Source organism: Stegostoma tigrinum, chromosome 2, assembly GCF_030684315.1.
Source record: "Stegostoma tigrinum isolate sSteTig4 chromosome 2, sSteTig4.hap1, whole genome shotgun sequence".
Taxonomy (NCBI): Eukaryota; Metazoa; Chordata; class Chondrichthyes; order Orectolobiformes; family Stegostomatidae; genus Stegostoma; species Stegostoma tigrinum.
Window position 1 is genome coordinate 120,346,698 of NC_081355.1, and position 14,763 is coordinate 120,361,460.

At 41.9% G+C, this 14,763-nt stretch overlaps 1 protein-coding gene across 10 annotated transcripts in view; it reads left to right on the forward strand.

Annotated features, from left to right (window-relative positions):
* LOC125462689 (sickle tail protein-like) overlaps window positions 1–14,763 on the forward strand; it is a 614,365-nt gene that overhangs the window by 314,816 nt on the left and 284,786 nt on the right. For all 10 annotated transcript variants that reach the window (XM_048552953.2, XM_048553021.2, XM_048552929.2 and 7 more), the window contains exon 2: window positions 1,753–2,036. In XM_048552953.2, coding sequence (XP_048408910.1) covers window positions 1,753–2,036 — 284 coding nt within the window. The remainder of the gene's footprint in view (window positions 1–1,752; window positions 2,037–14,763) is intronic.

Genomic DNA, 14,763 nt, shown 5'->3' on the forward strand with positions numbered 1-14,763 from the left:
CACCAGTTTCAAAATCTCCCCTTCCCCTACTGCATCCCTAAACCAGCCTAGTTCATCCCCTCCCCCCACTGCACCACACAACCAGCCCAGCTCTTCCCCCCGACCCACTGCATCCCAAAACCAGTCCAACCTGTCTCTGCCTCCCTAACCGGTTCTTCCTCTCACCCATCCCTTCCTCCCACCCCAAGCCGCACCCCCAGCTACCTACTAACCTCATCCCACCTCCTTGACCTGTCCGTCTTCCCTGGACTGACCTATCCCCTCCCTACCTCCCCACCTATACTCTCTCCACCTATCTTCTTTTCTCTCCATCTTCGGTCCGCCTCCCCCTCTCTCCCTATTTATTCCAGTTCCCTCTCCCCATCCCCCTCTCTGATGAAGGGTCTAGGCCCGAAACGTCAGCTTTTGTGCTCCTGAGATGCTGCTTGGCCTGCTGTGTTCATCCAGCCTCACATTTTATTATCTTGGAATTCTCCAGCATCTGCAGTTCCCATTATCTCTCTCAGGCAATTTGAACTATCCCCTCTGAACCCCCACCACCTCAAACATCTCTTCGACAAGTCAGAGGCTGGAAGGATGTGGCAACCAGAACTGCACACAGTATTCCACCTGTGACAGAACCTATGTTTTAAACGGTTTTAACAAGACTTCCTGCTCCAATATTCTATGCCCTGGATAATGAAAGCAAACTTCCTATGTGCCTTCTTCACCATCCCATCCAAGTGATGCTGACATCTTCAGGGATCTATGGACTTGTACTAAATCTCTGACAGAATTTTGAGGGGCATGAGATGGGATGAAGGTGTGACTTGGTGAAATCCTTCTGCATTTTGCATGTCCTTCCTGAGCAGAGAGAATGGAACACTTGATCTTGACATAATATCTCAGCAGAAAATGTTGGAAATATTCAGCAAATCAGGCAGCATTTGTGGAGCGTCTGAGTTAATAGTTCAGGCTGGTGAGAGTTCATTAGAAATTGAAAATGTTACAGATGTAATAGAGTTTAAACAAGCACAGACAGAAAATGTTGGAAGGCGGGGAGGATGAAGAACTAAATACAAAAGGTTTGTGATGGGGGTGAAGGTACAAATGATTGAATACACGACAAAATCAATACCAATGTCCTGCTGTCCCAAAAAACATGATCAATGGTCATGATCTAAAATTGTAAAACTTGATAACGAATCCAGAGATTTGTAACAGAGAAAGTCAAAACAAAATAAGATGTGGTCTCTTTCAAGCTTCTATCGAGCTTCATTGGTAGAGTGTAGGAGACTGATGCCTGAGTTAAGAATTAGGTTAGAATGGTAGATTAAAATGACAGGCCCAAACCTTTGGAATGACACCAACAGACAGATTTGGTATTAGTTAATGTAAAGAAGGCAGTACAATGAATAACGAATGCAGTATATTAGCCAGAAAGAAGCACAATTAATTGTTGTTCACTCCTAATAGAGAGTGTGTGAAGCCCTGGACAATGAGAAGGGCGACGGTGTAAAAGTAAGTGTTGTTGTATGTGCTTGCACAGGCAGGTACCATGGAAATGGGGTGGGGGGGTGTGGGAACAGATGCTGGTGATGATGGAGCAGGGTCAAGGGTGCCACAGTGAGAACAGTATCTTTGGAATGCGCACATAATGTCTGTCATGGTCGTGCATAAAGAATGGGGCAAAAGGCAAGCACTTTGTAGCTGGGAGAAAATTAACAATGTTGTTTCTTATTCTTTTAGCTATGTTCCTTTTTTATTTTTCAGATCATGGGAAGACAAATTTGCGTGTAACTTCAGCAGATGATGCTGAACGCATTAAAGCAAAGCAAAACTTTGCTAATGGAAATAACCGTGCTTCCAGTACTAAAATTGTTCGAAACATCCCAAGAAGACACACCGTAGGTGGAGCTCGCAGTTCAAAAGAAATACTGGGAATGCAACCGTCGGAGATGGATAGGAAAAGAGAGGCTTTTTTGGAACATCTGAAACAGAAATATCCCCATCATGCAAATGCAATCATGGGGCAACAGGAACGCCTTAAAGAACAGGTATAAAAACACCCTCTTTTGTTAATTACCTTCCTTCATTTTCCACATCCCTCCTTCTGAAGGCACAAACTCCCTGCTAAGTTAGGCTGCTAATTTCCCTCTAGAACTTGTCCAATTAGTTATTGTAAATGTATCAGTTTTGAGAACATTCGTCTGCAAGCTACTTGCCAAACTTACTTTTTTTAACCAAAAATACTGTGATGTGCTAATGCCACAGACTCCAAAATCTACCCTCACTGTTTACTTATTCTGAATCTGAGTGTATATAGCTTTTGTGTCCTTTTCAAATCAGAGTTGAATGACAATCTTGCATTTGATAAAAAAGTACAGTCGCTTACTTCAGGCACTTTGCAGCTTTCTAGCCTCAACATTGAAGCAACAATTTTTGACCTTGAGCTTTGGTTACTGTTTTAATTTATATTTGCCATGTGCCATTCTGAATTTTGTTTTTTGATGTTTTTGCTTTTGAAATGAATTGTTTCTTCTCCTATTCTTTAAGACTCCAGACCAGTGCTTTGTTTTGTTTTACTACATCCTTTGCCAATCCCCTTGTTCCATGATATCTTTCTCATTTAGTCTTTCCTGCCCCTACTCTATCCAAACCCATCTCTTTTGTTCTTTTCCCCATTCCCCCACGTTCAACTCTTCACATCTCTACCTTCACTCAGTTCTCAGGAAGTCACATTTGACACAAAACATTAACTTTGTTTCTCTCCCCACAGATGCTGATGGATCTGCTCTTTATTTCCAGCAGGTTTTTTGTTTCAGATTTCAAAAATCCACCGCATTTTGTCTTTATTGTCATTTCCTTCTGTCTTGGCAACCTCGCTCTGCACAATGCTTACCTTTATTTGATCCCTAAACTCATTTTCACACGTCTGTCACTTTGATGTTGAGTGGAGTTCCCTGCTTCCAATCAGCATTGATCACTCAACTAACATAACTAAACAAACAATCTTGTTGCCTACATTGTTACAATCCATATAGAGACTAGCTATAAAGGAATTTGAATTCAGTGTCTAGCTAAAATGAATTGAACAAAACAATTTCAAGTTTTAAGACTTTTCTTGTAACAAAAAAGTTAAATCAGCATCAGCTAAATATTATGTAGCAGTACTAATAATACTGATACTCTAAACTATTAAAAAGATACCCACTTAATTAGGACTTAACATGACCAATATTCCTATCTCCCACTTAAACATTACTTCACATTCTGTACAAAATATTGTCTTCACAGGAACCAATTTGAAATTACTCCCAGCTCCTAATCGGAGTCAGTGTTACTGAGTTAGTTGTTACTGAGTTCTAAGTCTAAAGTTGTTTCTGTCAGCCTTTCAAGAATCACTGATTTGGCCTCCAAATGCATCATGCCTGCACCAGCTCTTCAAACAAACGTCGTTAACTATTGCCAAGTTCTTGCATTTTCTCCCCATACCCTTACATAATATTTCTGTACAAATAATCATCCAATTCCCTCTTGAATGCTTCAACAATCTAGTTCAAACTAGCCAAATTCGTCATGAAGCACTTTGGGATATTTTGAGATTGTGAGAAGAGCTATTGAATGTGACTTTTCTCTTCCCTTATGTTCGAGTTTGAAAAAACTCCCCTTGAAAACCTCCACAAATTTCAAATATTCCCCAATTGTGCCTGATTTGTAATATTTTCCTTTGTTTGTCCATTAATCCATGGCTTTTGCTTCACTGTGCACTTCCTCACCTTCACCACCTTTGCAGCTTTTATGGCACTGCTTTGTGGAGATTCCTCCCAAAAACAAACCTACCTTACTGCTCACATTTACAAGCCTCCTTTATCTTTGCAATCAAGACTTTAGTTACTTACCTTGACTACTATTTGGAGGTCTGGTGTCAGCTTTTGTCATTTAGATTGTTTCATAGCAGAATACATGCAAATTGTTTATATTTATAAATTTATGTCTAACACAAGATCCTGTACAGTGACCACTGGTAGGAATTGGTTTCCTTCTCAACAAGGCCACCAGTTCAGTTTTAGTTGTGATGCTAGGTAACTTGACAGACCGGGGATCAATCCCGGGAACAGCCTGGTTTCTATAAACCAAAGCAGGTTAATTTGACTGTTAGGATTCATCCAAACATGTTTATAGAGAAATGGCGGGTGCACTACTAAGTGAATAAGATACATTTTTATTAAAACAAAGAAGTCACGCATGATATACAACAAGATAATAACGTGTGAAGCTGGATGAACACAGCAGGCCAAGCAGCATCTCAGGAGCACAAAAGCTGACGTTTCGGGCCTAGACCCTTCATCAGAGAAGATGGATCAAAGATCCTTCTCTGATGAAGGGTCTAGGCCCGAAACGTCAGCTTTTGTGCTCCTGAGATGCCACTTGGCCTGCTGTGTTCACCCAGCTTCACACTTTAGTATCTTGGATTCTCCAGCATCTGCAGGTCCCATTATCCATGATATACAACAACTTCACTTTACTATTCACATTTATTGAGTAGCTGCCAGATTATTTTGTCTGACACCTAACATGGTTTGTACACTGTTCCTGCTACCAAGGAATGGATTATTTGAATTATAATAACAGAAGCCTTCATGATCAGCTCGAGCCAAGTGTGGACATAGAAGTAGTCTATGGCTCAAAGACTTGGGTAGTTTGAGTGATGCATTTGAAAAGTTGGGTTGCCTTCAAGCCAAAGTAAATAACATGATTCTCTTCACTAAATCAGAGATGAGAAATATGACCTCTCCATGTTCTTAACAGTCTATGCTCACAATTGCTAAGCTTCAGTGAAAATTGTTACGAAAGTGTTGCTTATAGGTAACAAGTCTGGATTGACATCTTACTGCAGAACATTTTGGTCCCTGCAAGCACTGTTTCTGTGTCTTGGTAGATTTTTTACAATCAAATTACCATGGTCATACTGTTTTCTGTCAATTATTTTCTGCCTGTTTTAAGTTCATTTGATTTCCTTATCATCTCTCTTATTTCAATAAATATCAACTGCATCTGAAAGACTGAGTACCTGAAAGTCTTGAACACTCCTCTCTCACTAATCATTGAATTAAATGAATATTGAATTTGTACCAACCCCCTTCTCAATTTATTGCTTGCAGAATCTGTGACTCTTATGCACCTAGTAATCTCTTTCTTGTCTGTGCCCATTATATTCTTGAAGGTAATAGCAAGTTTAATCCTATGGCTTCTCCTGTTGTTGGAATGTGCCTACCCCTCTAGCTATGAACTTCTCTAACCAGTGGAGTAGTGGCATAAGCACTATCCCAAGCTTGAGTAATATGATGTGTAATTTTAAAATAATCAGTAAGGTTACAAACTTTTCCAGCAAACAGTTTTGTTTTAGTGGCATGTGCTATGCTTATTTATTTTGACATGGATAAAATTTAAAGAAGATTGTGGACTTTATGCATCTGCATGAAGAGTAACAATTCCTCTTTTACAAGCTGAATTTTATCAGAAATTGGCTGTGTGACAAATTTGGCAAGTTTCCTGGCATGTTTCCCTTTATGGGTCCAAGTGGGTTTTCTCTCACAATTCTCTAAAACTTGCCTCATTATCCATGCACCAGGCCTCTATCATGCCCCTTTTGTCTTACCTTTCCTCATGCTAGAAACAGAAGCGCTTGCTGCTGCTGGGACCTCCTGGAATTCCTGGCCATGGCAACATTTTTAAAGCTCAGCTGTGCAGGAGGTCAGACACTGTGAGCCAGGAGTTATCCTTCACCACATACATAGTGGGAGGGGAACCAACACAAAATACTTCTGAAGGTACACACATGACATGCACTGCAAATGCAATTGCACACTTGCAAACATATTGCTATTTAAGAAACAACCTACACAAGTTACCTATCCTTACCCTCATCCCATCTTTTAAACCTGCGTAAGTGCTACTGCTCCACCAATGTCCAGGATAGTCCACAGCTTAGTAATTCCAACCATTGTGGTACACAGCCACCCCATCAAAGTCTAGGGGGATGTGACCATCAATAATCTCCGTTTTCACAGTTACTGATACAGCCTAAGCTGTCATCCTCCCCTCCAACCTACAACCCCCTTTGACTTTGATTCAGCTGACCCCCCCGATTGTGCCCCACCACCCTGACTGATGAACAGCCCTGACTATTGACTGACCAGACCCTGATTGATCGATGTTCAGGTCCCTGACCGACTGTAGCCCCGTACTAGACTGTAGAGGGTAAAGACCTCTGATCTTGACTGTCCAAGCCAACTCATCATGTCCAAGTCCCTGAACTGATAGTGGATGCTGTCTATGACTTGCTGTGGCCAGATCCCCTAACTGAAGGCTGGTTCCCTTGGCCTGGCTGAGGTGTAATCTCCATTGGTTGAAGCATATGCAGTGTATTTACCTTGTAATTGCTGGAACATGGTACATGTGTGAGATTGTCAGTGCTGTACAACAACTTGGCCCTTCTTTTGACTGATCACAGATGACAAGCAGCCAGGTTCTGTATCTAAGCTAAACAGCAAGGCAAGACAGAAGTACTGTGAACCTTTAAACTATAGCTGAGTGCGAAAAGACACGGCAAGGCAGAGATGCTTTGAGCATCTATGAGTAGGTCCAAAGTGACTGAGTGCTAAAAGAACAAGTAAGGAGCCCTGACATTCCACTCCCGCACATCCCAGATGTCCAAGTTCTTCAAGGACCGCAACTTTCCCCCCACAGTGATCGAGAATGCCCTTGACCGCATCTCCCATATTTCCCGCAACACATCCCTCACACCCCGCCCCCGCCACAACCGCCCAAAGAGGATCCCCCTCGTTCTCACACACCACCCCACCAACCTCCGGATACAATGCATCATCCTCCGACACTTCCGCCATCTACAATCCGACCCCACCACCCAAGACATTTTTCCACCCCACCCCAGTCTGCTTTCCGGAGAGACCACTCTCTCCGTGACTCCCTTGTTCGCTCCACACTGCCTCCAACCCCACCACACCCGGCACCTTCCCCTGCAACCGCAGGAAATGCTACACTTGCCCCCACACCTCCTCCCTCACCCCAATCCCAGGCCCCAAGATGACATTCCACATTAAGCAGAGGTTCACCTGCACATCTGCCAATGTGGTACACTGCATCCACTGTACCTGGTGTGGCTTCCTCTACATTGGGGAAACCAAGCGGAGGCTTGGGGTCCGCTTTGCAGAACACCTCCGCTCAGTTCGCAATAAACAACTGCACCTCCCAGTCGCAAACCATTTCCACTCCCCCTCCCATTCTCTAGATGACATGTCCATCATGGGCCTCCTGCACTGCCACAATGATGCCACCCGAAGGTTGCAGGAACAGCAACTCATATTCCGCCTGGGAACCCTGCAGCCATATGGTATCAATGTGGACTTCACCAGTTTCAAAATCTCCCCTTCCCCCACCGCATCCCAAAACCAGCCCAGTTCGTCCCCTCCCCCCACTGCACCACACAACCAGCCCAGCTCTTCCCCTCCACCCACTGCATCCCAAAACCAGTCCAACCTGTCTCTGCCTCCCTAACCGGTTCTTCCTCTCACCCAGCCCTTCCTCCCACCCCACGCCGCACCCCCAGCTATCTACTAACCTCATCCCACCTCCTTGACCTGTCTGTCTTCCCTGGACTGACCTATCCCCTTCCTACCTCCCCACCTATACTCTCTCCACCTATCTTCTTTTCTCTCCATCTTCGGTCCGCCTCCCCCTCTCTCCCTATTTATTCCAGAACCCTCACCCCATCCCCCTCTCTGATGAAGGGTCTAGGCCCGAAACGTCAGCTTTTGTGCTCCTGAGATGCTGCTTGGCCTGCTGTGTTCATCCAGCCTCACATTTTATTATCATAGCCCTGAGATTGACCCTGTTCCAATCCATGAGTTGGGTGTTAGTCCCTGTGTGTAAAGTATTCTGGTAGCAGCTTTACAATGATGTGCTCTGGTGCACTTCAAGGTGCAGCACTGAAGTACAGAACTGTATTGTAAATGGGTCAGAGATCTGCCATGAGAGTGCAGTAAGGTTAGTCCAAAGCCAATGCCAACCTCTATAGACAGGCGATGCTGATGACCACTGCCCAGGGAATATAGCCTGAAATGCTGGTGACTGCCAGCCAAGTCAGAGGCCCAGAGGAGCAGACAGCAAGAGGGAATTGTCAAGTACCAGCTCTGAACTTCATGTCATAGACTAGGCCTGTGATCCAACTTCCTACTCAACTTCACTGCAGCCTTTGGCACAGACAATCATCATCCTCTTCCAAACACTCATTTTATCATCAAGCCAAACTGGACTGCCATTGTGTGACTCCACACACCATAGTGTTATTTCCACAAGTTCCAATTTTGTCACCTTATACATCCAAGAAGTGTCATGGGAGTGATATAAGTGTCAGCAGCAGTAATAGTGGCAATTGCAGCTGCAGCAGTGCTGGCCAGGCCACAGTGTGAGAGTTTTATTTGGAATCCTTGTCATCTTTATGACTGAGTTACATTGGAGGTTCGTTTCTCCACAATGCCCTTAAGCCAGTGTGCACTCTTAAATTTCTAAAACCTGGATTGTTTTCTACATTGTGCCCTGTATTCAAATAGCATGTGTTTAATATACCCTGAATGCCAACTGTCATTAAAACAAGCCTTTGATTTCTTTTCATGCTGAGAAAGTTAGTAAAAACTGTATGGTCATTGTATGTTTATGGCTAAGAATCGTAGACTTGTGTCCTTAAACTCAGACTAAACATACAATATTTCGATTACATTTATAATTTCATAATATATATATTTCTTGTGCTAAATATTATAATGTTTTTCCACCTCACCTATATTGACAAGTTTCATACAAAATATTCCTGTTGTACCTAAGATGGTTTGCACTTGGCATTATCATATTGCATATTTAAAAAGGCTGCATAAAAGCTTTGAAAGTTTTGGTAGTTTTAAATATGCTGATTTTTTTCCTAAACCTGGCTACCTTTTGTTGTGATATTTCTCTGGTTTTATTTTGCTCTTTTGAATGATTTCCACAACCTTTCTAATCAATGCCTTTCACTAGATACTAGTCACAACATTTAATTAGCTCAACTTGCTTTACAAACAATAAACTAGAAAATAGTCCGTCCCACTTTTTCAATTACATCTGCAACCAATAACCTTTAAAACAAAAACAAATCTATTCTTTACTAATTTTTGATCTGCTGTAACATATTTGGATTGAACCAGATTGAGGTATAACTCCTCTGTGCTCAGCCTGGCACCCTGACAAACCTACCAGAATGACAAAGAATGCTCTGAGAAACAGAGAATAAAACAATAGAAAAATGGCAGAAAAAGTATTTCTGCTCGCTTTTTGCTTAATTTTGGCACAATAGTCAATACCTTCTTTTGGAAAACATCCTGGGATATTTATTCAGACAAAGAATTAAAGGCATGCGAATCCATTGCTTTATTATTTCAAATCACTTGATAATTTGAGTTCCCGTAACAATTTTTTTAACAATATAATAATCGGATGCTTCTTTACTTTCAAACAAAAGATGACATTTTTTACAGATGCAAAATTAATGTCACAACCTTGCACCATCTTACTTTTGTAAACTGTCTTTTGATTGATTTATTGTCACATGTACCTAACTACAGTGAAAAGCTTTGTTTATGAACCATACAGGAGATCATAGTAAGCAAGGACATACAGATCATAGGGTGAAAAAATAACTACACAGTGAAATACAAGTTATATCGCACAGGGTGTGCTAAGCAAGGTCAACATTAGCAAGAGCAGTATTACTTAGCCCTAATTCTGTGCTCTTGGCCTTCAATCTTCCACTTTTGGGTCTATTTTGTATCTGTACTGCATCCTGGCCTTAGGAATAGTGTCTTCAACTGTTTCACTCTCCATTCTATAGTTTTATTCCAAATCTATCCATTTTGCCACATTGGTCTCACCATCAAAAGTTTTCTCAAATCTTGCTTCTTCAAGACATTTTTTTTGTGACCTCCTTTAACTCTACCAGAAACAGATACCCTGCATCTCAATCCCTTTTTGGAAAGAACAACGAATGTTTCATTAAATTGAGTATATATTTTCTTGGTTGTTATTTGAGTACCTGCAGTTTTTGTTTTTGTTGTGAGTTATACTATGAGTTGATTTCAGCGTTCCTTATTTAGGCAGAGGGCCACCGAAGAGGCAATGTTGACTTCCTGGCAATCTAACCACTTATTGGATGTTTATTATTTACCTTATTCTACAATGCAGCATTTTTTATTTATGTCATAACCTTAGCATACTAAAGTGTCCCATGGCACTTTGAAAGAAACTTATGAAACAAATGTTGACACTGAACCATTTAAGAATATGTTAGAGCTGTAACTTTAAAAAAAAGCTTGCCTAAAGAGTTAGCCTTGAAAGAAAGGTTTAAAATTGAAGACAAAGATAAGGAGATGGAGAGCTTTAGGGCCTAGGCAGCTGAAGCCTACTTAAAATAGAGGATACATAACAGGCCAGAATTGAGGGAGTGCACATATGTTCGTGGGTGGCAGGGCTGAACAGGAATTGAGAGAGATGAGGCCTTGGTGGATTTGAAAACAATGGAGAAAATTTAACCCAACACAGAAAAAAAACAGGGAAAGGTAGCATCTAAGGAAAGAAAAACAGAGAAGCAGTATTTCAAGTCTAGAAGATTTCTTCAGAACAGAATTTTAAAATAAAATTTGAAAATTGAGGTCTTGATAGAATAAAGAAAAAAGAACAGGAACAGGGCCTTTGACCCTCCAAGCATGTGGCAACACAATTTGCCCTTTCAAGGTAGGTCGGGAAATGAGTGATAGGTGAATGTAGTTTGATGCAATTCAGGATGTGGGCGGCAGAGCTTTGAATGATCTCAGGGTATAGGAGGTGGTCAGGAGAACATTGGAATAGTCATGCCTGGAGTTAACAAAGGCATGAAAATGTGTGTTAACAGTAGATGAGTTGAGGCAAGAGTATAGTTAAGCAATGTTTATAGATGTGGATGTACATGATCCTGATGATTGCAAATATTTGTAGGAAAGTCATCCTGAATCCATGTATGACACCAATGTTGTGAACAGTCTGATTCAGCTTCAGGTAATTACTAGGCAGAGGTTGGAGTCAGCAATGATACTGGGCTCAGCTTTCCAAATATTGAGTTGGAAGAAAATTTATCTCCTTGAGTTTTGAACATAGGACCAGTATTCTGACAATTCAAAAACATTGGATGGTTGATAGAGATGGTAGTATGGTAGAGCAGCGTGTCTAACCCTATTTATCAACAGCGAACATGTGGAGACTGGAAATGGGTTTCAGATGATGTCACTGAGGGACAGCATGTAGATGAGAGGAGGTAGCTTCAGAAGATATGTTCCACATATTCATATCACACAATTTTAACTGCAATCAACTGAGTATTCACCATGTTCAACAACATTACTGGGCGTATACAGATTTCATTTGTAGTATTGGCTGGATTTACATTCTGTCATCTTTGTCATCGGTTGTATAAGCCTCCTGGGAGATATCTTAATTGAAGCAATGATTATGGTTACCTTTCTGACCCAAGGCAGCTGAAATCATGTGATGGGAAACCTTCTAGTTTGAACATGATTTCAGCCACTCTGTATAGATAGAAATGCTGTGATTCCCTGTAACATTCTACCTCACTTTCACACAGTGTTGACTCTGAAGATACTGCAGATGCATGAAATCTGAAAATAAACAGAAAATGCTGAAAATATTCAAGGTCACGTAGTACCTGTGGAGTTTATGAACTCATTTCATCTGGGATGATTTTTTGAATGTGTATGTGAGTGTTTGTGTAAATGTGTAGACATGCGGGGAGTTTTATTTTAAGCTGAAAGTTTGTGTCAAGTTTTAACTGAAATTCCCTTTTTAATTAGCACTTAGTCCATTTGCAGCTCCACAAAAACTAATTGTCACCGTCAGCCTTTATAAATATTAAGCACAAAAATGGAATACATCAATTTGTAAGAATGAATGCAATCAAGCAAATATTGTATTATAAAATTAGAAAATGTGAATAGCTTATCAACATGCTTATTCACAACAGTATTTGCACTTTATTGTTCTTTTTTGAATAATTATTTCGGATTTTAACATTGAATATGTCCCTTGTCAGCTTTCCGCAGGGACTGTTTCTTTTAGGACATCCTGGTCTACACCTCTTTCATTCCCAACACCTTCCCAGAGCCCAATAGCACCTTCCCTTTCACCCACAGAAGGTGTAACTCCTGTCCGTTTATTTCCTCCCTTCTCAGTAGCCTAGATCCCAAACACACCTTCTAGGTATTACCTGCACTTCACCCAACCTAGTCTACTATATTCACTGCTGACAATGTGGTCTCATCTACATTGGGCAAATGAGGTGAAGACTGGCGACCACTTCACAGAACACCTGTGTTCTGTCTGCAAAAAGGACCCTGAGCTTCCAATTGCCTGTCGCTTCAATGCATCACCTTGTTCCCTGGCCAACATCTCTATCTCAGGCTTGTAGCCCTGCTCCACCGAAGCTCGGCACAAGCTAGTATAACAGAACCTCGTTTTCCACTTAGGAACTCTGCAACAGTCTGGACTCAATATCAAGTTCAACAACTCTAGCACCTGAGCTTCTCCCATGTCCTTACCCCAACCCTTATTATCACATAGCCTGCTATTACACATCACCCATTGTTAGCCTCCAACAGTCCCTAATAATAGCTATTCATTTTCCTTTTCTGATGAAGGGTCTAGGCCCGAAACGTCAGCTTTTGTGCTCCTAAGATGCTGCTTGGCCTGCTGTGTTCATCCAGCCTCACATTTTATTATCTTGCATTCTCCTAGCCTGATCATTATCCACTCATTTTCTGTCCAACTGTTGTTCTCTCTCTTTGTGCTCTATCCCCACCTATTGTTTACTCATTACTCCTTCCCCTCACCCCATCTTCTGCATAAAAACCAACATTTTCCTAGCTACCATCAGTTCTCTGGAAGGGTCACTGATCCTGAAATGTTGACTCTGATTTCTGTCCACAGATGCTGCCAGACCTGCTGAGTGTTTCTAGCAATTTCTGTTTTTGTTGTTGTTTGTCATTATGTTTCGCTTTTAACATGCTGAAATATTACACAAATTCCTTATAGAGTAAGGGGAACCAAGACAAATGCTGGTGAAAACTAGCAGGTCTGGCAACTTCTGTGGAGAGAGAATCAGAATTAACATTTTACGCCTTCATCTTCACTTCTGAAGAAGAGTCAAACTGGATTTGAAATATTAACTGCGTTTCTTCTCCACTGATGCTGCCAGACCTGAGTTTCCTCAGCATTCTGCATTTGTTTCAGGCTTCCAGCTCCTGCAGTATTTTGCTTTTATTAAGGAGAATTGGGAAGTGATCTAAGATAACACGGTCTAGAGCTGGATGAACACAGCAGACCAAGCAGCATCAGAGGAGCAGGAAGGCTGACATTTTGGGCCTAGCCTCTTCTTCAGAAATGGAGGAGGGTAGGAGGTTCCGAAATAAATCGGGAGAGAGGGAGAGAAGGGGAGGCAGATTGAAGATGGATAGAGGAGAAGATAGGTGGAGAGGAGACAGACAAGTCAAAGGCGGGGATGGAGCCAGTAAATGTGAGTGTGGGTGGGGAGTTACAGAGGGTATAGGTCAGTCCAGGGATGACGGACAGGTCAAGAGAGTGGGATGAGGCTAGTAGGTAGGAGATGGGGTTGGGGCTTGGGGTGGGAGGAGGGGATACGTGGGAGGAAGGACAGGTTAGGGAGGTGGGGACAAGCTGGGCTAACCTGAGATTTTCCACATGGATTTCAGTACTAAATATACAAATCACCCATTCTGGTAGGAATAACAACCTCAAAATAAGAGGGAGCAGATTCAGGACTGAGTTGAGGAGGATCTTCTTCTCCCAAAGGGCTGTGAATCTGTGGAATTCCCTGCCAAGTAAAGCAGTTGATGCTACCGCCTCAAATGTTTTTAAGGCAAAGATAGATTTTTGAACAGTCAAGGAATTAAGAGTTATAGTGAATGGGTGGGTACGTGGAGCTGAGTCCATAAAAAGATCAGCCATGATCTTATTGTTTGGCAGAGCAGGCTCAAGAGGTCAGATGGTCTACTCCTGCTCCAGTTTCTTACAGGGGTTTTTATGAACCAGTACATGCTGTTAAAGGACTATATTTATGAGGAGATAACAAAGTGTGGAGCTGGATGAACACAGCAGGCCAAGCAGCATCTCAGGAGCACAAAAGCTGACGTTTCGGGCCTAGACCCTTCATCAGAGACCTTTCTGATGAAGGGTCTAGGCCCAAAACGTCAGCTTTTGTGCTCCTGGGATGCTGCTTGGCCTGCTGCGTTCATCCAGCTCCACACTTTGTTATCTTGGATTCTCCAGCATCTGCAGTTCCCATTATCACTGATACATATTTATGAGGAGATTTGGTCGCAAGTTTGTTTGCAGATTTGGCTTAATTTAAAAAAAATACACCCAAAATACCCCCAGAGCAAAATTTTGTATTGGTAAAATGTGTTCATTACTGTTTCTAAAATGCAGCATTGATTTAAAAATTGTTAATCCCCAGTTATCCATCAGCTCAATATAGCTCCAACCAGAATCATCTCCACAAGTTATGACAAGCTGTCCAACTTCAGCATAGGCAATACACGTTAATTTTCACACACACCCATGTATTTCCCATCATGCATTGAATTGTTCAAAAATATCCAATACCAA